The sequence below is a fragment of the Peromyscus leucopus genome, chromosome 1, assembly GCF_004664715.2.
Source record: "Peromyscus leucopus breed LL Stock chromosome 1, UCI_PerLeu_2.1, whole genome shotgun sequence".
Classification (NCBI taxonomy): Eukaryota; Metazoa; Chordata; class Mammalia; order Rodentia; family Cricetidae; genus Peromyscus; species Peromyscus leucopus.
The window spans coordinates 112,081,496-112,108,197 of record NC_051063.1 but is presented as its reverse complement, the minus strand read 5'-3'; the positions used below and the strand labels follow the sequence as shown (position 1 = coordinate 112,108,197).

At 44.2% G+C, this 26,702-nt stretch overlaps 1 protein-coding gene across 3 annotated transcripts in view; it reads left to right on the top strand.

Annotated features, from left to right (window-relative positions):
- Rab30 (RAB30, member RAS oncogene family) overlaps positions 1 to 26,702 on the top strand; it is a 92,066-nt gene that overhangs the window by 49,228 nt on the left and 16,136 nt on the right. For 2 of the 3 annotated variants that reach the window (XM_028873466.2, XM_028873467.2), the window contains exon 2: positions 24,971 to 25,071. In XM_028873466.2, coding sequence (XP_028729299.1) covers positions 24,979 to 25,071 — 93 coding nt within the window. In that variant the 5' untranslated portion in view covers positions 24,971 to 24,978. Of the gene's footprint in view, positions 1 to 23,631; positions 25,072 to 26,702 lie in introns of those variants that run through there. The other variant, XM_037197411.1, reaches the window with a different exon arrangement.

The window sequence follows — 26,702 nt, the reverse complement described above, 5'->3', positions numbered from 1 at the left end:
GGGAGTGTGTGTGTGTGTGGTGGGGGAGTGTGTGTGTAGTGGGGGAGTGTGTGTGTGGTGGGGGAGTGTGTGTGTGTGTGTGTGTAGTGGGGGAGTGTGTGTGTGTGTGTAGTGGGGGAGTGTGTGTGTGTGTAGTGGGGGAGTATGTGTGTGTGTGGGGGGAGTGTGTGTGTGTGGTGGTGGGGGAGTATGTGTGTGTGTGGGGGGAGTGTGTGTGTGTGGTGGTGGGGGAGTATGTGTGTGTGTGGGGGGAGTGTGTGTGTGTGGTGGTGGGGAGTATGTGTGTGTGTGGGGGGAGTGTGTGTGTGGGGGGGAGTGGCAGGAAGGCTGTCAAGATCTTAACATTATAGTAAGGGGAAGAAGCTGCTCAGTAAAGACCACATAGAATATGACTTCATTTCTACAAAATGACCGGACTAGACAAACTGATGGAGACTGAAAATGGATTAGTAACTGCCCAGGATTGGAGACTGGGGAACGCAGAGTGACTGCAAACAGGGATAGAGTTTCTCTGAGGGAGAGGAGAGTGTTCTAAAATTGATTGTAATACACTTTTCAAATGTTGAATTGGATGCTTAAAAGGATCAATCTTGTGATACGTGAATTCTGTTTCAATAGAGCTATTTCAAAATGTGACCAGGAAAGTCCACAAGTCGGATACAGATTACTAGCTCTGGGTCTAACTGGAGAGCGATTGCTGTGGGTTCTTTGTGAGGACCCCCGACGTCAGTGTCTTCAGGATTTCCCTTGGCTGCTTCCTCTCTCTTTGCAGAGTGAGATTCTGCCTGACCATGTGCTGGGACACAAGAGGAAGAGTAGGAGGGCCTGTGCATTGCATCTTCGGTAACCATGGTGCTGTTTCCTACCCCACCTCTCTGGGTTCTCCCAGGCTGAAACATGCTGCCTCCCCACTGTGGGAAACCCGGATGATGTCAAAGGTAGAGAGGAGGCACCGTGTTCTCTTTGCTCAAGTGCTCCCAGTGTCAGTTATGGATATTCCTGTTGCCTTGCTAGCCTTGTCTCCTCTCCCCCAGAGTCATTTGGAGCAAATATGCTAGACCTTTGTACGGAGTGAGTTTGCTCGGTGAGGAGGAAGCTGGAGCTGTACGTCCTTGAGCGACTTCCCCCTGTGCTCTCTTGACGTCCTGGCTGCTTCCTTGGAGGAGAAGGACCTGCTTTGTCCTGGCCTTTCAGAGGGGCCTGGCATTCAAACAACCGAGTCTTGGCTTTCACCGCAGATGTCTCAGGATTCAGATTTCTCCAATCATCACTTCTTGTTCATCTACTCCCAACCTTCCTGGATTGGACACCATCCTCTTCCCTTGTCTGTGTCTGTACTTGCAAGGTTTTGTTAGTCGAGGGGAGAGGAGAACATTTGACTGAGTTCGTATACAGTTTCGGGAATATGTAAAATTAGATGCAGTTCTGTGAGCCAGCTTCCCCAGAAGTTGGCTCCTTACTTTTTCTCTGCAATCTTGTCTCAACATAGACTATTTAACCCTCCGGCCTGATTTTATTTATTTATATATACATATATTTGCTTGCCTGGGAGGCTTTCAGGTATTTTCAGGACACTGGGGAATCTTCTTAGTTTCACATACCTCTCTTCTGAGGCACAGATGAAGAGTCCTAGATTTTTTTCATCCCTTTGGCTTTTCTGCTCACCTCCCATTTAGAGAACCAGCTGCCTGCACTTTTCCTTTCTGCACTGTGGCTTGTTTACTGGCCTGTCTGCCCCATTGGCCTGTGGAGCAGGACTTGGTTTTATTCTCCTCTGCATCGTGGTTACAATGCTTCCTTCCTAGTACACATTTCTTGACTCACAGACTGGATAACTCAGCATTGTGCTCCCAGGGGTGGGGCAGGCAAGCGTACAATGGGCCCTTCCCTTATTATCTTCTAAAGGCACTCCCGTGCGGGGAAATATTAAACAGCACAATGTGCTTTGTGAGCTTGTTATAGAAACGTCATTCTCTCTGTGTTCAAGTCTTATTTTTTAACCCAGTCAGCAGGTTGGAAAGGAAGGAGGAGGGAGGGCTTCGTGCATGTTATCTTAGCAAGGATGTGCTGAACTGAGTCAGACAGGCAGTTGTCACCTTCCTCTGCTACAAAGGCTAGGGTCTGTCTGCACTCTGCTTCCCACTAGAGAAGGAAATCATTCGTTCTGCACTGACAGATACACACCTAGGGTGTTCTTCTGCTTTTTCCCTTTGGACAAAACATTAAGAGAGTTTTGGAAACTGCTGAATGCATTCTTGAAAAATCTGATGTTAGGGTATTATCTGTGTGAGGTCCTGTTCAAAATGAAAGCATGGAACCATGAAAGGATAACAGCATGTTGTCTCTTAAAGGGCTTCCCCACAAATGTTAGAAATAACCCTCAGGAGGAAAGGTGCAGGGAGCTACTGTGGAGCAAACTTGGGGTGCTGGGTTAAACAGTGACAAGGTGTTCCTTTCTTCAGATCTCCTGGAGGGGAGAATAGTAGATCTATGTGCATCTCTGGAGGAGCACAGCTCAGAAACAGCTCCTTTACTCCAGTCGATTCTTTTTGGTCCAGTTCAGTGCCACTGTCTCTGAGGCTTTCCAGTCTGCCCCCAGGGATATTCAGCCCTTTGCTCTTTGAATGGCACTGCCTTTGGTGCCTAGTCATCTCACCCTCCTCCCCTACCTTCTGGGAAGTCATGTATGTCTGAGTCATGTTCTGTCTCCTTCTTTCTTCTGTACTGGATACTTCGGAGAGCCATCCTAAAGTGCAGAGGACACTGGTGGGGATGTTCTTGGGGTAGAGCCCAAGGGAGCTTGGGAGCTCAGGATCCTCGTTTCTCAGGCATGTAGACAGGCAGCAGGCAGACTCCCAGTGAGGATGCGGAGTCAATGTAGGAGACTGATCCCGAACAGGAGATACTGGGAATACTGGGAATCTAAAATGAACGTGTTCGAGATCTGTGTAAGCACTGAGTGTGTCAACTTAATTCCAATCTTCAAGTAGATTGTGTTTGTACCACTTCACAGAATATTAAATAGAGTGTCTGGCACAGTAAAAGAATTAGGTCATCTATGAGTCTATGTATGTATCTATCTGCCTTCTAACACTTTCCCCAAAGCAGCTTTAAGTTCTATGAAGTAGAAAGTCCTATAAATAAGTATTTATGAATGCTGAAGTAACTGTTGGAATTAGGAGTAGGCACTAGGTATTATGGGAGAACCAGCTAGGAGATGCTAAGTTATGCATGGTGGATGGAAGGTGGCTGTTCCTGGGAGGGAGGGAAGGGGGGAGGGAGTGGTAACTGAGCAAGCAGGAACAAGAGTACAGTGACTGAAGGAACTGAAAAGAAAGCTTAAGAGTGAGAATTACCATGGTGCCTTGGTGTCACTGGCCATGGAGTATGAGTTAGATGCAAGGCAGGAGAACTTGAGAGGGTGTTGTAAACAGGTTGAAAAGTTTACCTGTTGGAAACCTCTGCCTTCCAAGTGCTAGGATTAAAGGCACATACCCCCCGCCCCCACTCCAGGTTACAAACAGTTAATGGAAGCCAGCGAAGCCGACTTTTAACCAGTCCTTAGAAAGGACTATAGCCTCCCCGAGTGCTGGGATTAAAGGTGTGTGCCACCACCCGGCTTAAAGAAGTTTTTTTCTGTTTTGTTTTGTTGTGTTGTGTTTTGTTTTGCAGAGACAGGGTTTCTCTGTGTAGTTTTGGTGCCTGTCCTAGATCTTGCTCTGTAGACCAGGCTGGCCTGGAACTCACAGAGATCCGCCTGACTCTGCTGCCTGAGTGCTGGGATTAAAGGTGTGCGCCATCACCGCCTGGGAGGCAGAGGCAGGCGGATCTCTGTGAGTTCGCGGCCAGCCTGGTCTCCAAAGCATGTTCCAGGAAAGGCGCAAAGCTACACAGAGAAACCCTGTCTCGAAAAACCAAAAAAAAAAAAAAAAAAAAAGAAAGAAAGGACTATAGCAGGTGTGTTTTCTATTGCTTTACACAATGCTGGCCTTAACCTGGTTTGATATAAGGCAAATCTACAGCCATCTTTCTTGTTTGAAATCCAACTAGGAAATGATTCGTCAAGGGCCTACAAATGTGTTGAGCTATGTGCTCGGGACTATGGGCAGTTTAATACAACATACAGAGTATGATCTGTCTTCCTGAACTTCTTATTGGAGAAACTGCCACTTACAAAGTGATTGGGGCCAAGAGAATTAGTGTTTCTGGAGCACTTGCTATGTGCCAGGTACCACGATGGGGGTTTTACCAAAGTACCTCACTAAACTTTCATAGCAGGTCTTGAGGTAGGTGATACTGTTTCCACATTCTAGATGAAGGAGCCAAGCCTCGGAGAGTAACTTGCTCAGGACCCTTCAGCTAGTAAGAGGGATAGAGCTGCAATTCCAACCCCAGTCCATCTGAATCCACTACTAGGCTCCTGGCTCCTGTTAACAGTGGCCAGTAAGTGTCTTGGATTTCCTGAAGCACTCTTTCTCCCACTCTGACTCTTGAACCAGAGAATAGTTTCAAGATTTGATATGATCAAGAGCTAAAGGTGTGTGGTTCACATAACCTGGTCTTACGATGAAATTTCAGAGGAGAGGCCAGGAGGACTCTGAGGGAGATGGCTCTCCATTGCCCTGGAAGCAGGAATAGACCGGAACAGGCAATGGTAAGCTATAGAACGATGCAGCTAGGCAGAGTAGCATTGTGCTGCCATGTGATAAGCAGGTCATGCATGAAAAGAGCTGCTGATGAAATAGAATGTGTGGCCATTTGCAACCTAAGGAAACTAGCAAAGAAAAATTCTAAACTGTCATGTGCTTTCATTTCCATCTTAGTCTTGTTGAAGGTACACTGGCATTAAAAAGCCTTTCTGATGCACTGCAGAGTTAATTCCTTAGTTTTTCTACTGACACGGAAATGTGGTTTTCCCATGTCTCCATTGTCTCAACAACTGGACTCTGAACATAAAAAGGCAACAACACCAGCAAGGGTCCCACAGTTAGTGGAACCCCTGACATATTGCAAACATCAATGACATTTGAAAGCAAACCCAGTCTGTAATGAAGAACAGAGCTTGCTCACAGAGATGCAAGAAGGGGATGTATGTTTTTGTTGGCTTGCTCAGCTTTGTTGTGGTTATCTTCAGAACCGGGGCTTGGCATCTTTCCAGAGAACCCTCTGTGTGCATTAGAGATGATGGTGATGGTGTGGCCACAAGGGGATGCACTGGGTGCTCAGAGCAGACCTAGCTCCTCTGACAACAGTTTAGTTTTATTTTTTTAATCGTGGGGACATTACCGACTTTCAAGTTTTCCTATAAGGCCTTTGCAATTTGTAGCTCTGTCCTTCCTTCCACTCTCATTAAATCTACTCTGACATGGCGAATTCTCAGTGCCAAGTAGACGCGTTCCAGTGTTTCTTCACCAGGAATCCAAAAGAAGCCAACTCCAGGGAGTTCCTAAGAACTCTCCTACTTTTCTAATATTCTGTCTCTCTTTGTCTCTCTGCCTCTCTTTCTGTCTCTGTCTCTGTCTCTGTCTCTGTCTCTGTCTCTCTCTCTCTCTCTCTCCAGGGTTTCTCTGTGTCCCTGGCTGTCCTGGGACTTGATTATCTCCCTGCCTCTACCTCCTTAGTATTGGACTAAAGGTGTGCGCCAATCACTGCTCAGCCTAATGTTATCTCTTAAACTTTCCGAAGTAAATTCCTTTCTTAATTAAAAGCATATTGATATGATAGCCCTATCGCCAGCTCTAACTTTCTGTGTCTCATTTCTGATACAGATTTCCAAGTTGCCTGTAGGTTTGGCTTTACTCTTTGTCCTCAACTAATCATTTCCCAATGTTCCACCAGAACTATCCTTGTCTCTCTCACTCAGTAGCTTTCATGTCAAATCTAAGGCTACTTCTTTTAGGTGTATATATGCGTGTGTATATGTATGTGTGTGTGTGTGTGTGTGTGTGTGTGTGTGTATGTGTATGTATGTATGCATGTATGTATTTATTGATTGATTTTGTGCCCTTTTTGTGGGTAGATATGCATGCATGTCTGTAGAGGTCTGAGGTCAACATCTGTGTTGTCCTCAGTCACGTCTTATTTTTATTTTTTGTATGGATGTCTGTTTGCCTGTATGGATCAAGGTGTCTGAGGGTTTGACATCCTCATCCTGGTGGTTACTTTCTTTGAATAGCATCCTTGGCTTTTGTGAATACTGGTCAACTTTTCTTTTTCTGTTTTCTGAATAAATATTTACTTAGCATCTATTGGAGTACTGGGCTATGAAGATACAACTAGAAATTCACAGGGGCCCCTGTCATAAGGCCTAGTGGAGGAAATGGGTAGTAAACCAAGAAATGTATGAACATGTTCCTGTAGAACAGGGAGGAGGTACAAAAGAGGGGTGACTAATTGCTCCGAGGAGGGGACTTCAGAGATCTTCCTTAGTAGTCAACAGGCAGAAAATGCCCCATGGCTAAATGTGTGGTGGGATGAGCCCACTTTGGCCCAGACTCTAGGAGCCTACTCCAACTTGTGATCCCAGTCACAGCTATGGCATTGACATTGCAGGAAACAAAACCAGAGCGCTGTGCAGGGGCTGGGTCTTGTATATCCTGCTAGGAAATTGGCACATGCTTGGAAATCCGGCCATAATGATAATGGCACAGCTCTGTACTTTGCCTGAGGATTTCTGGAATGCCAGGCTCTTTGGTAGGCATAGTTACAGGTAGGTATTATTATAATGCTTATTTACAAATAAAGGAACTTAGGCACCAGGGCAGGATGGGATGGCTCAGTGAATAAAGTGCTTGTTGTGTGAAAATGAGGACCTGAGTTTGAATCTCCAGCCGAAGAGGCCGGGCATGATAATGTGCTCCTGTAACTCCAGCCTTGAGGGAGGGTTGCTGGTAGACAGGCAGATCTTGGGGCCATGTTGGCCAACTAGCCTAGACAAACACCATGCTCCAGGTTTAGTTAAAATCCTTGTCTCAAAAAATAAGGTGGGAAATGACAGAGGAAGACATCTGAACTCAACCTCTGACCTCCACACATGCATGCATAGGTGAGTACACCCACGCATACACACAAAAGTACACACAAAAGTGTACACACACACACACACACACACACACACACACACACACACACACACACACACAGAGGAATAATAGAATAGTCACCAAGAGGATAGGAGATTTGCCTAAGGCCACCTAACTCATGACAGAGATGAGCTCCTGACTTAGGCAGTTTGAATTTAATGTTCTCTCTTTCAATCAGGGCACTGCATTTCCTCCTACAGATGACTTTGTGAAGGCAGCAGGGAGCCCTGAAAGAGATTTGCAAGTTGCAGTGACAGAATAGGATTAGTTCATTAGCAGGTTGCAGTGGAGTCACATTGCATCTTGTATAGAGGCTGATTTCTAAAGACAGTATTACAGACAGCAAACGGCAAGTTCTGTTTCTCCTTGACCATGAGGGACGTTGCTCTGTTGGTGACATACTACATCTCAACCAGTCCAACAAAACAGCTTTCCTCCATAGGAACAGAGGGCAGTGTCACAGGCAGGCAGTTGATGAATAGTAGGTTTCTGTTGTGGGTACCCATTGTTTGGAAGCACAGAAGGTTCACACTTCTGCAGAAATGGATCCCCTCTGTAACAACTGCACCCAGAGTCCTCTCACTAGGACCCAGAGCAGAGCATGGACTGAATGCAGAGAAAAGGGGGTGGGGAGGGATGGGGGAGAAGCCTCTGCAGCTGCTGCCTTGCAGAGGAGTTTGGCCTCAGTGAAGGTCAGAGCAGGGGAAGAACAGAATAAGGACATGAGCCATGTACAGGAGGTTAAATATTCTGGACAAACAACCAACTGGATCTGTTCCCTTCAAGGTCTTTCTGATCTGAACATTTACTATGGCATCCTTTCTGCTTTCAGAGTCTTGTAAAATTCCTTCTGCTCTCCAGCTACTTCAGCCTTAGTACCAGTGCTTTCTTGCTCTTGTCTCACTGATACTGACATCGATCTAAGAAGTCCTCTACAGTGTTAGACATGTGGAGCAATCTATTGCTGGAGAATAGTATTTTAAGATGTGTTACATTTGTTTATGCTGTGGAACATTTGTTTAATGATGCAAAGATGTGCTGCATTCTTTTATGTTGCATTTGTTTAACTCTGTGAAGCTGTATTACTTTGCCTGTCTCAATCACTTAATGGTCTAATAAAGAGCTAAATGGCCAATAGCAAGGTAGGAGAAAGGATAAGTGAGGCTGGCAGGCAGAGAGAATAAAGAGAAGGAGAAATCTGGGAGGAAAAAAAGAAAAAGCAAGAGAATAGGAGAAGAGGATGCTAGGGGCCAGCCACACAGCCACACAGTGAGCCACAGAGTAAGAGTAAAAGTAAGATATACAGAAGTAAGAAAAGGAAAAAAGCCCAGAGACTTTTCCTTTTGGTAGGTGGGATAATTTAAAGTTAAGAAAATCTGGCAAGAAACAAGCCAAGCTAAGGCTGGGCATTTATAATTAAGAATAAACCTCTGTGTATAATATAATAATCATGTGTATAATTTATTTGGGAGCTCGGTGGCAGGCCCCCTAAAAGGGCAGACAACCAACTACAATCTATCTGTTTTGTCACACTGGCATACTTATTGTTCTTTGCTTAAAAACAAACATTAGATGATGCCTCTTTATAGACCTTGAAACAAATCACCAAGATGTTTTCATTTAGGACTTGTGTTCAGCTCCCTATTCTTTTAAAAGTTGAAATAATTTTATGAAATATCTTTTAAAAATTGACTTCATTTTGTTTTATTTTGATATTTTTTAAAGATTTATTTTATTTTTATTTATGTGTATGGGTGTGTACACCATATGTGTGCCCTTGTTGGCCAGAAGGAGGTGTCATATCTCCTGGAGCTGGAGTTACAGGCAGTTGTCAGCCACCTGATGTGGGTACTGGGAACCAAGTCAATTTCCAGTCAGGTCCTCTGTAAGAACAGCATGTGCTTTTAACTGCTGAGCTCTCTCCAGCTCCCTGACAGACAGTCTTTCTATGTAGCTCTGGCTGGACTGGAACTCTTTGTGTAGAGCAGGCCGGCCTCAAACTCACAGAGTAGTTCATCAGCCTTTGCCTCCCCACTGATAGGACTAAGTGTACCACTGACGAGGAAGAGATGGAGGGGCATGCTGTATGCTGAAACAGATTGTGCTCCTATTGCCAATTTATTTTCCTGTTTCTTCACATTAGAAACATGTGTATTTGATGTTTAAAGGAAGATGAAATTTAAAACATAACATGCCTGGAATCCCATAATTTTAATCCAGAGTATGTTTTACATTCCGAATTCCCTTGTTCACATAAATAACTGCCATCCTAACAATGCAGCTCTGTGCATTTCTTTCCTATTGCTCATATTGTTTCATATTTCTGCATGGTTTTCATAATTGGCATTTCTAATGGCTGCCCTGCATAGGATGGTGTGGGTTCTATATGAGCTAACTCTCCTTGGACATCTGTATTGCTTCCAGTTCTTTACTCTGTTAGCTAAGAGGTGATGAGCATTTCTTTGTTCAGTTACCATTTTCCATTTGTCCAGTTCTTCCCTTCAAGTGAATTCCCAGCAGTGAAGCCCCTGCATGGAAGGTGTGCCTTCTATGGCTTTGGTTAGATGGTGTTCTAGAGAGCCATGTGAATGGGAATGGCCACTACCATTGCACTTGTGTACCCACAAGTATGTTTCTTTTACCACCATTGAGTCCAATGATAGTTTAATAATGCCCATTTTTTCTAAATAAGTCCTATTTATTCAAGGAGGCATCTTCTGAAGAAAACATGGGAAATATATAAATGCATAAGCAAAAAAAAGTTATTCCTAATCTTGCTATTACCAGGAAAATCAGGGTTCCCTTCTGGGTTCTTAATATTGGTAATAAAGCAGTTTAGAAATGAACTCAGGCTGGGCAGTGGTAGCATATGCCTTTAATCTCAGACTTTAGGAGGCAGAGGCAGGTAGATGTCTAAGAGTTCCAGGCCAGCCTGTTCTAGAGAGAGTTCCAGGACAGCCAGGGCTACATGGTGAGACCCTGTCTTGGAAAAAAGAAGAAAAAAAAATGGACTCAAAAAAAGCTCAAGAACAATTTTATTAAAGTTTGAAAGGAGAAAACAAACAAACAAAACAGGGTAGGCAAGCTGTAAATCTTGGCAGTTGCCAGGAGGAGGGAGATGGAGAAGAGGAAGAGAGAACTTTGAGTCTGGGTCCGAGAATGCCAGTTGTTTGGCAATGGAGGTTGACGAGCAGCTACATGACAGAATAGGGAAGGGGATTTCAGAAAAAGAGTGGAAAAAGCCCAGAGTGTCAGGGAAAACAATAAGGCTTTGGCCAGTATCCAAAAGAAAAGTAAGAAGAACAAGAAGTTACACTTTTTGAGTTAGAACTCAGAAAGCAGGCGGGCTGTAAGTGGCTGCTGAGAGGGAGGGTGCTCTGGGAAGGCTAAGTGCGTTATCTCTAAGAGGATAATTATTCCTCCCATCTCCTTACCTTGTCCTCAGGCGAATCAGCTTTCCTAAGGAATGCTTTCCTGAGCAGGTGATTGACAAGCTTAGCTGGATTAACTCTTAAGGGAGGAGACAATAGCATGTAATGTTTTCATCTCTGGAGTAGATCATAATGCCATTTTTCTATCAAGGGCCAGAGACAGAGCTCACCCTTCTGTTCTTTTGACCAGGACTTTCCCTCAGTGGACTTCATCAAAGCCCTGAAACCTTTATCCATTCATATCATAATTTAAATCTTAAATTTGGGGAAGTTGTGATATTTCCCTTTTTAGAGTTGTCCGGGAAGTGGGAGGTGGGGTCCAAAGCCCACAGTGAAGGGGAAGTCTATCTTCAATGGCCTCCAAGCGTGATAATGCCTCCTGAGCTACTCAATAGCACCAACCTGAAGTAAAGATTTTTTAAAATGTGCTTTTCCCCAAGGATCTGTTTCATGATGTAGTAGTTACTTGTCCTGGTGTTGTGATGTAATACATGACAGCAGTAACTTGAAGATAACGGAGGCCTTATTTTGGCTCACAGTTTGAGGGTCCAGTCCACCACAGTGGGGAAGTCATGGCAGCAGGAGCCTGAGACCGCAGTCACAGTAGCCTCTGTAGTCAGAATTTGGTTAAGTGGTCAAGGTGGGTCTTCCACCTCAATTAAGTAATCTGGATACTCCCTCAGACATACTCAGAGGCTTTGCTCCTAGGTCCTGTCAATATGAAACATCACACATGTTACATCATTGTGCTCTCTGAAAGTGTATTTACTTATGTACAGCAGGATATAAGTTCACTCTGGCCTCCATCTTGAGAGCCTCGTCCAAGTGATGCTGGAATGGACTTGTCATCAGTGCATCCTTGTGCAGATCTTGGATCCATTCCCTGCGGACATTCCTAGAAGCAGAATTGCAGGGTCAGAGGATGGATCTTGTTAAGGCATTTGATGAATATTGAAACTGTGTTCTGGGGGGAGCTGTGCTCTTGTTCCTCGTTTGTTGATGTTTGGATGTCATCCTTGACTTCTCTAGGTTAAATGCCAGTGGCTAATTATTTATCTATTATCTTAAAGGAGGTTTGGACTTCTGCCTTTGATTCCTAGACATCTTGTTCCTGGGGTAAGATTCTCAGAAAACATTTTTTTTTTTTTAACCTCAGGATTTTCCTCAGATTTTATCTCTTGGTGATTTTTACCCATCACCATCGGTCACACAGACCTTTGTGCCTTGCAGCTCTTTGCTGGGCTTCTTGATTAACTAGATGTCTTGAAGTCTAGAACTCCTGGAAAAATACTTCTGATTTTAGCTTATTTTTCTCATTTCTTTAGTAATGATCACTGAGTTCTGGTTTGAGTTTAAGAAAAATGGATAATATTTATAATGTGCTAGATGAGAGGGCTTTGTCTTTACAAGGGCTGGGGAGATATGGAGAAAGAGACATTGCATACAGGACTTGAGAGCTTCATCTGGGGAGATGGAGTTCCTCAGCAAGAGGAAGGCTGGGCTAAGGAGGGGAAAGGCAAGGATGAATGCCCAAGGGCAGCAGGTATTTGAGACAAACCTGTGTGATGGGGACTTGAGTTCTGTGGCGATTGGAGAGATGTACATGTGGGTCAGAGACTTCTTATGTTCACCCAAGGAATTTAAACTCAACCCATCTACAAAGCTGAGAATTAGTAGGGTCTTTGAGCAAAAATACTTGGTGGATAGGTCATCCGGAGCCCGGCTAGAAGTCTATTGTAGACTGCTGCATGCGCGCTGTTTAGGCCTGAGCCACAATGGTGTAGGCAGGACAAGGGTGGAGGAGAGGGGGTGTTCAAGATACATTTCTGACAGAAAATCTGCAGGTGACATATGGCTTAGGGCAAGCTGTGTGTGTGTGTGTGTGTGTGTGTGTGTGTGTGTGTGTGTGTGTGTGTGTGTGTGTTATGAGAGAATTTGTACCCTATCTGTTCTATAGGAATTTGCCAGGATACACATAAATTAAACATAAATTAGTGCACAAGAAAGCACTTAGCCATCTAGAAGTATTCTACAGATGTAGAAACTTAATTTTTTTTCTTGTGGTACCAGGGAGATGGCTCCGTGGGTGAAAGCAGTATGGTGGCAAGCCTGACAACCTGACCTTGGTCCCTGGAACCTATGTAAAAAGCCAGATGTGATTTGCATGTATAATCCCAGTACTCCTCGGAAAGCTGGGAGGTGGAGACGGGAAATTCCCTCAAGCTCTCAAGCTAGATAGCCGGAGGGATGTAGCACAAGAAGTATGCAGAAACAAGAGGGGAGCCCTGCCTCAAAACCGTGGGAGGCAAGAACTGACTCCCCAAAGTTGTCCTCTGAGCTGCACACATGCTGTAGCTAATGCCCACCTGTGCGTTCTCTCTCCCACTTTCTCTCTCTCTCTCTCTTACACACAATAATAGAAAAAATGTTAGTATATGTATGTTGTATGAAGTGAGGGGTTTCACGATGACCTTTTATGGAATGCTTCATTTACTTGACCATATTCATTTCTGTTATCTTCTCCTGTCCCCTCCCACAAATCGTCTTCTGCATCCCAAATGGTCCCCCTCATACTTCGATGTCAAATGTGTGTACATATGCGTATACCCATGTCATGCAGGTTCTACATGTGAGAGCAAGCATGCAATATTTGTCTGAGTCTGGCTTATTCTGCCTAATATGATCATATCCAGTTCTCTTCATTTTCCTGCAAATGTCATACTTTTTATTCTTATTTATGGCAGGCTAAAACTCATGCACTGTGCATGCATTATATTTTCTTTATCCACCCCAGCTATTAAACCTATTGATAGCGATGGTGTTTAAGAATTCCTTCCCCAGAGGACTGTTCTACAAATGGAATGGGCCAGTGTATAAAGCATCTAGATGCTAGGCAAACAGTTGTTCTTGGGAGACAGACTTGGAATCCCTGTGTTTTATCCTCATCCATTTGTCTCCCAGAGCATGGAGGCACTTCTTTTAAATGCTGCTCCTGCATCCAGTGAAGAGGGAATCTAAATAGCCGAGAACAGGGTCCAGCCTGAAGTGCAGGTCTTCCAGCAGGGAGGAGACATACCTGTCTTTGGTGGGTCTCTGGCCTCTGGGATGGAGGAACACGGGGGAAGTGCTTGGACCCATTCTGGGTAATGGCTCAGAACTAAGGCTGACTGACTAGCTGCATGTGTGATTACCTGTGCAGGGGTGGGTGGGGGGATAGGGGCGGGAGTGAGACAGGGTGTGGCAGTGGGGGATGGGTGTGGGGTAGGGTGTGTCAGTGCCGGTGAGGTAGGAGACTGAAGAGGGAAGTAAGGATGCCATCCAGCTGGCACAGGAAGGCTTCTGCAGAGAAAAGATTAGACGCAGGCCTCGCTGTGGAGAACACAAACCAGAGGACTGTGGGGCGGACCCCAGACTTTGGTGATAGTGTTGCTTTGGGGAATGGAGGACAGAGGGAGCCTGCCTGTACAAATGCGGGAAACAGCAAGTTGGGGCTGGAAGGACCTTTTTTAGATCTGTTCAGCAAACATGTTTTGCAGACAGAAGCTCCCGCCTTAGAGAGGATTAATGAGCAGGAGGGCTGTTTTTCTCTCTTCCCCAGGAAGCAAAATGCCAGGATTTGCAGGTGCATGAAAGTCTCATCAAGCACCTGCCTCCAGACGGCAGGAAACAAATGAGTTCTTGAGTTAACCACTTGGGGGCCCAAGGACTTTTTCTAAGCGTCACTCTCCGCCCCCGCTTCCAGCCTGTTGGTGGAAAATGAAATCCCAGTGTGGTGCCCCTCCAGCCTTCACAGTGCAGGTGAAGGAGAACTGAGAGACAAGTCAGAGGTTTGCAAGGTTTGCTTGCTTGAATGCGGGTCAAATGCAATTTTTTGTTTTGGTTTTTCGAGACAGGGTTTCACTGTGTAGTGTTGGAGCCTGCCCTGGAACTCGCTCTGTAGACCAGGCTGGCCTCGAATTCAGAGAGATCCGCCTGGCTCTGCCTCCCAAGTGCTGGGATTAAAGGCGTGCACCACCACTGCCCAGCTGGTCAAATGCAATTTTGTGGACTAATTTTTATCTTTCTTATGTGTTTGATTTCAAATCAACTTCTTATTTCTAAGAAATGAGTATAAAATACAACATGTGAAGAAGATATTTTGTTTTTATTTTTGAAAATATGTTGTGGAAACTTTTGGCCTGCTTTATTTTCATTTTTATTAGGCTTTAATTTTTTTTTGAAATTCTTTTTTTTTTAAAAATATTTATTTATTGTGTATACAGTGTTCTGCCTATATGTCTGCCTGCAGACCAGATGAGGGCACCAGATCTCATTATGGATGGTTGTGAGCCACCATGTGGTTGCTGGGAATTGAATTCAGGATCTCTGGAAGAGCAGCCAGTGCTCTTAACCATTGAGCCATCTCTCCACATAATCTCTGCTGGCCTCAAACTTGCTATGTATAAGACATTGCTTTTGAACTTTGGATTCTTCTGTCTTCATCTCTTACGTCCTGGGATTACAGATGTGAGCGCCACATGCCCTGTTTTATGTGCTACTGAGTATCAAACCCAGGTTTCCTTTGGTGTGTGCCAGGTAAGCACTCTGTCTTCTGAGCTACATCCCCAGGCCTGTATTCTGAGGTCTGCATTAGAACTCTCCTCATCCCACTTCAAATCTATAGCATGGACCCACACCAGGCAGCCCTGGTAGATGCCCCTGCCTTGCCTGGTAGGGATTTACACTTGGATAGCTTTTTTTTGTAGGTGAGTAGCTCTGGTTTAGAGTTGGGAACATTATGACATCACTTAGGTGCAGCCTGGCCCGAGGAGATTCATTCCTTGCTTTCCAGTACTGTCTTTAGAAAACGGAGAGACATGACTGGCTCCCCCAGCCTCTTTGTGTGGATGCCATGGCAGAGTGTAGCCAGATTAACCCCTAAACTGTATAAACGTGTGAGCGCTTTGCTCTTCTTAGTGTCAAAAAACTTGTTTGATCCTGGCCTTGGCTTTTTTTTTTTTTTTGGTTTTTCGAGACAGGGTTTCTCTGTGTAGCTTTGTGCCTTTCCTGGAACTCACTTGGTAGCCCAGGCTGGCCTCGAACTCACAAAGATCCGCCTGCCTCTGCCTCCCGAGTGCTGGGATTAAAGGCGTGTGCCGCCACCACCGCCCGGCCTGGCCTTGGCTTCTTATAGTAGATGCTGGCTTTTGAGAGATGTTAGCTAAAAAACTCAAATCTTTCTTTTAGAGGCTGCTGTACCTCACTCAGCACAGTTTTACAGGGACAGCTGTGATGCATCCTACGAGCTGGAAAGGGCACCTCCAGAGATGAGGTGGGATATATTTATTTCCTCCTTACAGCCCAGTCACATGAAAGGATAGAGTAGGGCGGACAAAGGAAGACATGCCCGTGTTTGCACGTGTGGAGGTTAGAGAGGGACATGGGGCCACCAGCCTTTTCCTTCTAGACAGAGTCTCTCACTGTCCTGGAAGCTAGTCTGGTGACCTTAAGCCCCAGGGAGGATCCTCCTGTCTCTACCTCATAGTGCCTGGTTTCAGGCATGAGTGGCAGGTGTGGCTTTTTACACTCGTGCTTGTATGAACTTGGGTCCTCAGGCTTGCACAACCAACAGTCTTACCAAACCATTTCTCAGGTTCTTTTTCAAATTTCTGTTACATGTTTGTGTATGTGTGCGCGTGTGTGAGATTCCAGAGGACATCTTGTAGAGTTTGTTTTCTCCTTCTACCCTGTGGGTCCTGGAGATCAAACTCTGGTCCTCAGGCATGGTGACAAGCTGAGCCGTCTTGTTACTTCTGCCCCATTTTGGGTGAAAGTGTATTATGTATCCCCCAGCTGATTGTCACCCTAGCTGAGGATGATCTTGAACTTCTGATATTCATGCTCCCACCTCTTAAGTGTTGTGATTACAAGTTTTATGCAGTTGCGGGGGGACTATGTTAGTCAAGGTACTGTAAAGGAACAGCACCATATGTGTGCCCAGTGCCCTTGGAAGGTTAAATAGGGTATAGGATCTCCTAGAACTGAAGTTATGGATGGTTGGGAGACACCATATGGGTGCTGGGAATTGAACCCCAGTCCTTTGGAAAGAGCATCTAGTGCTTTTAACCCCTGAGACATCTGTCCAGCCTTATCTATCTATCTATCTATCTATCTATCTATCTATCTATCTATCTATCTATCTAAAGGGGATTTATTAGATTGGCTTACAGGATGTGATCCAGGTAGTCCTACTAAGGCTGAACTGGTAGACTGGGAGTCTGGTGGTTGCTTAGTCCATTAGCTGGATATATCAGCAATGCCAGTGTGGCACCGAAGGCCTGGAGGATTCCTGGAGAGCTGTTGATCTTCAGTGATGTTGGAGTCCCAAGAAGTAGGTTCTAATAACAGTGAAGAGGTGCTGAGCCATCAGAGTAGATGAACTTGCCAGCAAGAGTGAGTGAGGGCAAGCAGGCACAGAGCAACGCTTCTTTCCTATCCTTTTAACTCAGCTGCCACCAGAAGGTGCTGTCCACATTGAGGGTGGGTCTTCCTGCTTCTGATCAAGAAAATCCTTCCAGGAGTGCCCAGCAGCTTGTATTTTAGTTGATTCTATGCAGTCAGGTTGACAACCAAGATTAGCCATGACAGGGATTGAACTCAGGCCTTCCTGAGCGTAGGCAAGCACTCCACCGATGGAGCTATAATCCCAGCCTCCAGGCAGATATTTTAAAGGATCATCTCTCATTGTATTAGGAAAACTGTCTTGCTTTTCCTTGTGAAGAGAAGAGGGTATAATTCAAGAGTTGGCGGTTATGTTCTTGTCTAGAGAAAGCTAACTCTCACAGCCGCTCCAGGGCCAACTGCTGTTGCCAGTTTATTTCATAACAGTCCAAAAATATTTTATGGCATATACAGATGTAGAACTGTACCCCCTACCCCTTTTCCATGTACCATTCTCCCTTCCTCACCTTGCTTCATTTAATAAATTTTACAGAAAGATGTCTGAAGCTATTTGGTCCATTGATGTCTGGTTGTCATGCTTTATATAACCATTTCTGTGCAAATGGACTTTTAGTTTGTTTATATAACTACTCTCACAAATATAATATGTAGACCACCCTGGCTTCAGACTTGTAACCATCCGTCTGGCTAGTCTTTAGAGTGCTGGGACCAGAATGCACCACCATGCACAGCTAAGGCCTGGGTTGAATGTAGGTGCCCTTTTACTCATTAGCTATATGGTTTTAAGATTTTTAAAAATTTGCGCGCGCATGTGTGTGTGTGTGTGTGTGTGTGTGTGTGTGTGTGTGTGTGTGTAGGTATGCCAGTTATGAGCAGGTGCCTGCAAGGGCCAGAAGTGGGCATCGGATCCCTGGAACTAGAATTATAGGCAGTTGATTGTGTGTTCTGTGTTGTCTGTGTTCAGCCTCCCCTGATCTGCCATCCCAGCAGGTAGGTTCTGAGAATCTACCTTTGTTGTCTTGAAGAGCAGAAAGTAATCTTAACCACTGAGCCATCTCCCAGCTCTATGATTTTTAACAGATTAACCTCTTGGAGCTTCGATTTCCTATCTTTATATTGGGAATAATAATACCTATCTAATGGGCTGTTGAAAAGATTAAATAAAATTCTGTATGGAAAAATACAGAAAACTGACCCAGTGTGTTAAGATCATGATCTAAATTCCCAGAAACCTGAGAAAACATACTGTATTTTGGTAAAACAAAGTCTCCAGGACTGAAGTAGTTACCTTGTGACTCACACCATTATCTAACCTCTGGTTTCCTAACCTGATGAACGATGCAGTCTAGATCATGAGGATGACAGATGTCCCTGTTAGGTCACATGTTAAAATATTTCATAACCTGTAAAGGGCCACATAACAAAATGTTGGGATTTATATCCTGATGCAAGAGGAGTAGCCCAGCACAGGTAGGTGTCTGACATCTTTGGCTGAGGAGAATAATTAACTTGCAATAATACAAAATTAGCATCTGATGTAAAGCAAGCAAGATTGCAGCACTGATTATGGTAATGGTTAGTAATTGCAGCCTCGTAATTAAGCAATAATGAGCTCCCTGGGACAGAACCTTGTTAGAGTGAAAGATGGATCAAAAGCTTTCAGTTTAATGTATAGTCATCGAACACAGTAGCAGGTCACGCAAGGAAGAGGGAGTTGTTGAAGCACTGACCTTGTCCTTAAGGACAGCAGGGTGATGGACCTGCACAGCCTTCGCCAGGCTGACACTGGAGGGCTGGGGTTGGAGGAACAGCCTCACTGCTCAGGAGCTGTCGAGGAGAGAGGGCCTTACCTGCAGAGCCTGGCTACCAGTTTGATCTCTGCTAGAATCTCCTCCTGCTTCTAAAGAACTCCAGCCTAGTCATGCTGTCTTGAAATTCTACTCGTTACCTTCATTATTCTGTATTTGGTCCTTTTGGATCTGCCAGAGATCTCGGGTTTATCATGCCCTAGCCATCTCTTCCTCAGCTTCTGGGTGGGAATGTTGTACCTACAGGCTTGTTTCTAGTATGACCTGCCCATTCACACTTTCCTGGGTAGTAAAATAAAGGATACTGAGTCACTTTTGAGGTTCAGAAAAACAACATTTTTAGTGTAAGTATGTCCCATATAACATTTGAGCCACACTTATATTCATATACATAAGTAGCTCCTCTTGGGATGTGCAGGGCCCTGAGTGCCGTTCTTGTCACCACATACAAAAAGTTTTCGCATGTGTCTCATACAATATTTGTTGGGAGGCTTACATTAGATTATATTTGTGAAAATAATAAAACATATTTCTTAATATCTGAAATTGAAATTTAAGTTCTATCTTGGCTCTCTGCTGCATTCTCTTTTCTCATATCTGGCAACCCTACCTGGCAGTCCTGATTTCAAATTCTGTAAACAGCACTGACCATCCTAATGTCTCCTGGTACCCCAGGGGCAGGGGAGGTTAGAAGGCTGATATGAGGAAAGAATTCCCAGCTCATGTCATGTTTGCTAAATCTAGGGTTAAACAATGTTGACTGTTTACTGTTGTTTTTAAAAATTATACCAGTGTATTTAAAGCTCCTAGGTTGGGTGACACCACTGACTGTTTCTCAGTGGTGTCGCTCTGAGGCCACTTGAACACACACTGTCTCTGGTCTTGAGTACACATGATACTGAACGAGTGTTGAGCATCTCTCATCTCTCATGGTGGCCATCTCCATCGGCAGACCATGAGTTCAGATGGAAAAATAAACAGCAACAAAGACCTTTCTATAACATTGTGATACCATTGCTTTTTAAATCCACAATTTGACAATAAAACATCACATAGACATAAGGCTATGTAAATTAAAAGATTAGAAAAGTGTATATAAAGATATAAACTTGTTGTACCCAGAAGCAAAGGATTATAGATAAGTTCCTTTCCCTTTTTGTCTGTAGTGTCTGCACTTGTCAGAAGAATTAACACAAACACATTCAATGATTATATATTCAAAGGGACACATTCCCATGTTTTACTTACTACTCTGCAACTTGATAGGGAATTCAGTATCATCTCAATTTTCTGGATTAGGAAACTTTATACAACTCTCAACTTCATTGCCTGGATGAGACATATCCATTTGTTTAGAATTACTGTGGTAATTATAGTATTTGGGATTTCACTAGTTCACCTCAGTGTTCCTATTTATTTCCCGGCCCCCTCTGCCTGGTACTTACTTATATGGGTGAATGTCAAATGAGTTATGGGAGTGGTGTTTGGGGGGATCTAAGTCTAGCTCCCAAAGAGAGTGTGCTGGGGGTGGGGGCCATAGTGAACAGCAGCGGATGGCCTGGAATCAGTGTGTAGACCTATCAGTAGGGATTTGATGCTTTAGTGGCAAGGGCTTTCTGGACCACTGTGTTCAAAGGGCACAAAGTCTTGAACTTCAGACAGTGACATTGTTAATCACAAGACAGGAGGTGGCAGTATTCTGATTTGAGTCACAGTGGCCCTTGGGTGATAACAGTACCTACATCATAGCGTTGTTTTGAGGATCCTGTGAGTAAATACATGTAGGAGAAGGTCCAGGACACAATAAGCCTCAAGCACCAGCTATTATTACTGTTGTTAGCAGAATGGACAATCCTATAATATGCTTGTTCAGTAGCACATCTTGTAACACACTTGCTCTGTAGACAAGGTGTGACTGTTATCGTCACTCTAGAACTCGGTTAATCTTTCTGAGGTTCCTCCTCTTGGGATACTGTCTCATCACAGTGATTGACAAAACCTGGGCTATTTACATTATGGCCCAAACAGAAGGACTTCCCTAGAGATGTAGTGTGTTTTCTCTTAGAAGTGGAACAGTCACCTCAGTATGTAACCTGGAGTGCATGGTCCTGTCTTAACTACACAAAGCCTGCAGCTATAAAGACCAAACTTGTTTGCCACCGAGTTTCATTTAACAAAATGTTCATGGTGGGAATGTGGCTCAGTGGTAGATCATATAATCATCATATGTGAGACTCTGTATTAAAACATATATACACAAAAGCATTAAAGTTAATTTTGTATAGAAAGAGTATCTTAACTTTTGTAGTTTGGTCCAGGTGGTAATCATGCAATCCCAGGCTGATTGTAATTGGGCCTCTCTCTTTCCTTCATATCAAAGGTATAATTTGGGCACTGATAACCTTCTTTAAGAGCCTGTTTTCTGAGATCTCTGTATTTGCCCTCCCCCCTTTTTCTGGATTTCTTGCTTTGTTTCTTAGACATCTGGCAAAAATTAGAAATAAAAATGTATCAAATCACCTATGCACAGGAAAAGGATGCAGCCCAGACCCACGATTCCAGTTTCTGACTTATGAAAGGGACGAGTCCTGGCCTGCACAGCTTCAGGTCTCCCTGCTATCTTGTGCTCAGTACTGAGGTTTCTTTTCACTTTTTAATTTTATTTTTGAGACAGAGTCTCTGTTTGTAGCTCTGGCTAGCCAGCCTGGAATTCACAATGTGGACCAGGTTGGCCTTGAACTTGAGTCTTCCTGCCTTCACCTCCCAAGTTCTAGGCTCACCAGTGTGGTGCTTTCCTTTCAGTTGGAATGGCAGGTTTTTAACTGGTATACCATCTCCCTAGGATTTATCAAGAGCTTAGCGTTGATTCTGCTTTAGGTAGCATGATACAATAAGAAAGGGTTTGAATTTGAAACTAGAGGGGGGTAGAAAGGGAAGAGTCGTGTGTAAAGTGCCCATCCTGCTTTGTTCAGCTCATCCCATCTTTCTTGAACTCTCCTATTCACCAGACCTTGTGAAAGTCACTACTGGGCAGCTGAGCCAAGGTTGACTTAGACTCTCAGCTCCTTTAGTTATGAACTGTACGAGCTCAGTGCTTTCTTTTTTATTATTTGCACACCTATTTTATTAAAAAAATTCAAAACTAAGAATACATTAAATCTGCTATACTATGGACCATCAAAGAAAAATGACATTCTTGAATGTTTTTAGAGAAAAAAGTATTCACAAAGAAGTACTATATTTGTCTTAAAAATTCATTAACATGTCTCACCAGGAACAGTAGATGAAGGAGATAAAGGAATTTTTTTTTTTAGTTTATTTACTTATTTCACATCCCAACTGCGATTTCCCCTCCCTCCTCTCCTCCCAGCCCCTCCCCCTACAAAGGAATATTTTAAATCACTGACAATATAATTACCAAGTTTCAGCTGAATATAAAACCAAATCTAGGGGTACTTCATGGTATTTTTCTCACTTAACTTTTCTTGTGCCTCCATATCTTTATCTGACAAGTTAAAACGTCCACAGTGCCTCCTAGGACCCTTGTGAGATTAAGTCATTGATATTGTGAGATAGTGGAAATGGTGGAGAAGATGGTGATGATGGTGTTGATGACAGGATCGTGATGACAGACACAGTATGTGCATGTTGTGAGTTCCGGTGTGTGAGCAGCATTGAGATGCTGAGCGGTGGTGGGGCAGTGTAGACAGATAGACACAGTGGAGTAAAATTATGATGCCTGATGTTGTCTAAGGGGAAGAAGGCGTTAGGAAAGTAGAAATCAGAGGGGCCCAGCCGCCCCCCCCCCTCAGGTCAGGAAAACACGCGAAAGGATGTGATGCTTCAGCTGAGATCTGAAGCAGAAGTGAAAGTTAGCTGGGTTGGGGGAGGTGATGGGAGGCTATGAGCTCTTGTTCTAGGCAGAAAGGTTTGAGGAGAAAAGCAGAGCTGTAGTATTTTGGACTCTGGGGGAAAACTGCACCTTGTGAGGGTTGTAAGGAGGTGGTGAGATGTGACGCTAGAAATAGAGACAGAAAGTAGATGATGGGAAACTTGTGAATGATCTTAAGGAGTTTGCTTTACCAACACCAAGTACTGTCCTCAAGACTTCTGATTTCGTTAGCCATCATAATTCAGTGAGATAGGGGCTCTGAGCTCCATTTTGTCAATGGGGAAGACAAATCATTTGTCCAACGACACAGATTGAGAAAATACAACAGCCAGAAGGTGACCTTGGTCTCTTTGGTTTTTACAGTTAGAGTGTCTTTGAGCACTAATGCCTTGAAATCTGGCTGTTAGAATTTGGAGCTAACCTTGGTTTCTCTGAACCTCAGTTTGTTCAAATTACATACAATATTAATCAATATTAGCCCCATGGACTATTGAAAATGAAGAAATATACGTAAAGGGTCAAGTATAGTGCCAGGCATATAGGCGGTGGAGCCACTGTTGATGGGCTCAGATGCCGCACAGGGAAGTGTTCTTCCTTCGCAGTTCCAGTGATATGAGGCAGAGCCCTGTGAGCATCTGCTGCATGTCTGTTTGTCAGTCATCTTCCAAGGACTGTTGAAACCGACCACAAATCACCTCACTGAGAGGTTCAGCACGTTGGGTTCTCCACCTGCCATCCTTTGTCACTGACATTTAGGTCTCCTAGGAGGAGTAAGCCTGATGCTTCCCTCAACCTCCTAAGAACACTTCTCTTCAGGATTTGATGTTTTCTTCTTCTTCTTCTTCTTCTTCTTCTTCTTCTTCTTCTTCTTCTTCTTCTTCTTCTTCTTCTTCTTCTTCTTCTTCTTCTTCTTCTCCGAGAGAGAGAGAGAGAGAGAGAGAGAGAGAGAGAGAGAGAGAGAGAGAGAGAGAGAACTCTTGTCCTGTTCTACTTAAGACACAATGATCTTCAGCAGTTAGCTAGAATTATTCCTTAACCATTTTGTTTGTTTGTTGTTTGAGATACGGTCTCCTTATGTAGCCTAGTTTGGCTTCAAACTCAAAGTTCCTCTAGCCTCGGCCTCCGGAGCATGAGCTTGTTTCTTACTTTCTAGTTGTTATTTACACTTTCTCGTGTTGGTCTTAGGGCAGATGGCTCCAGGTGGTAGTGGAAAGGCCCAGGACGCACTCAGATTATGATTGGCTTCATAAGAACGGGCCTTGGAGGATACCGAGGTCTAGGGGAAGCTTTTTGTTTTGCTTTTTGTTTTCTTTTGTTTGCTTGTTTGTTTTTAATCTTGATGATCCTCTAAGTTATACAGTGGCAATATTCTTCTTAGCACAATTGGAGAAGCAAATGCCTACAGCTAAACAATATGCCTTTTAATGAACTTTTTCTGTCTACAAAGTAGACATTTACTAAGTGTAACTCTGTTCTAGGGCAAGGAAATAGAGCTGCAAGATATTGTCCCTTTCCTTGAGGATGAGGCAGACTTTTGAACAAATAAATATGTATAGTAAGTGAAGGTCTGACATGGAGGAATGTTAAAAAGTCATCACTTTATTTTTATCACCTATTTGAGGAAGGCCAGTGAAAGATTCAGAGAAAATAAGAGGCTTGCCCTGGGCTTGAAGGAAAATTCAGGAAGACATCCCCAGTAGAGGAGAGGACATCCCACGGTTTGTTGCAATTAGAAAACAGGTACCATTGGAGGCCATTTAGCACCAGTGTGGTTGGTAGGAGAGAGAGAGAAACGGGACAGTCAAGGAAAGGCAAGATGATCACCCACTGGTATGATCCCCAAGAACCTAGGACTTGCATGAGAGTGAAGGCCTTTTATAATTTCCTCCTTTCATTTGGTCTCCTGGCAGCCATCATTTTCTTCATACCCAGCCTATCAACTGTCTTAATCTCTGGATGGCTCTCCTCTCTCCCTACTTGTCTGCCCTCCTGGCTAGCCTGGCTTTCCACACAAAAAGAAAACACAGTTTATCTCTTGAAGACCTCTGACCTGACAGCTTGGAGGAATAAAGGTTACCAGGTGAAAGGGCATGTGTGTCATTTACTTGGTGCAGCACGAGGTAGCTGGGGAGAATGAAGTCCATCTGTGACCAAACACCTATGTTCCTCTTTCGCTGGCAACGTCACCAGAGGGGAGCCTTAAGCTGCTCTTCAAATGAGTCAGACCTGTTGTTTGTGGAGAGCAGGGGCTGGTGCAGCCTGAGCTCCGGGGACGTCTGCCTGGCCCTTCTCACTGTCGCCTGTGTTCGTTTGCAGCCGTGTAAATGAGTATGGAAGATTATGATTTCCTGTTCAAAATTGTTTTAATTGGCAACGCTGGAGTGGGAAAGACGTGCCTAGTTCGAAGATTCACTCAGGTAAGGGAATCTGGAATCCATTGGGTTGGTTTGTCTGCCCCGTCTTAACAGTGACCATCTGCTGGATGGGTGATTGGGCCCAGTACTGACGCCTGGGCTGCAGGGTCTTAAGGCACCCTTTAAAAGCTCCTTCAAGTTTATAGCCAAAGGTTTTCTAAATTGCCTGAGGGAGCACGGTGCTGAGGGCTTCTCCCACACCTCGTCTTGCTTCCTCAGACAAAAAGGGCCAGGTGGTTTTGTTTTCAGGGCGCAGTATCAAAAATAGATTTGGCTTATAAAATAGACCTGTTCATAATCATCTAGAGGTGGAAACAAATTAATCTGGGCACTAAACCAAGACCAAATAATTCATTTTTAAAAAGCCCCAATACAGATTAAACCTCAACTTTCTGGCCTATGTCCATTCTCATCCAAAAAACAAAGTGAGCTCTTTTGGTTTATAACCAATCTGCTTGGGTCTCTTAGGTAGGAACGAGCTGAGGGCAGTGATGAACTTGAACGAACCCAATATGCTTTCTGATTTGATTCTTTCTCATAGGATCTTAGTGCAAGTCCACTCCAGGGCTGGCTCCTGGAGAATCACTGGCCAAGCTTACATACTTGTTTTTATATGGAAATTAAAGTGAAAAATCACTCTAAAGTTGATTTTGTTTCCCGCTGAAAAATCCAAGTGATGCCCTTTTCTGGATCATGCATAGAGCCTGTTTTGGTGACAGGCACCTTGGGAGCATTGAGATGAGCTCTTTGAAGGCTTAAGATGACCTGGTGTTGTGGAAAGAGTACGACTCAAGGTTTTCGACCCAAGTGCTAGTCTGGATCCCGATGCCCAGCTTCCCTGGCCAGGCCTCCCCACTGCATACCACGGGCCCGTGAGCTCCAGGCCCCCTTTCACGGCAGTCTGTGAGTCTGTGGAAAACTGGAGGGGCACACTGGGCAACCTCAACAACTTGAGGGCTCACAGTTGCTGGAATGTCAAGGTTTTTCCCTTGCTGAATGACCACAGACAGGAACCCGTGTGTTCTCTAAGTCTTGGTCTGACAAAATCAAAAGTAAAAAGCCAACCAGCATCTGGAGTTCAGTCAACTATCAGAGAGATACTGGAAACTCCAGCTGGTTTTACATCCACCTAACCGTAGCAACTTTTCTTGCTTCTGTAAGGAGGACACACCCACACATTTTCCATATAGAAAGATTTGTTCCTTAGTGCTTTATTAGAGTTTGCTTGACAGTGTTTTTTAACTGAAAGGTCATGTAGAGATGATTCAATCCAGTCCTCTCATACAGATCCCGAGGGACCCAGTGACATGCTCATGATGTTGAGGCATATCGATGGCAAAGCTGGGACACTGGTCTCCTGCTCTTTGGCCCAATGATCTCTCCATAGTTCTCTAACCTCTGGGACCACTCTCCTGAAAATCACAAGATAAACCCTGCCATTAAAAATGGAAGTGCTTTTCTTTTTGACCAGTAATTCTGCCAAAAAACATGTTTTCTTTTCTGTCTACTTTTTATCTCTCTATCCTTTCAGTTTTCCCTAAAGTTCATATTTCATAGTCAGTATTATATATGTATTTATTATTTAGTAAGCAGTTGAATTGGATTTAGCTGGTTTTAAGATAGGAAGGTTTGGG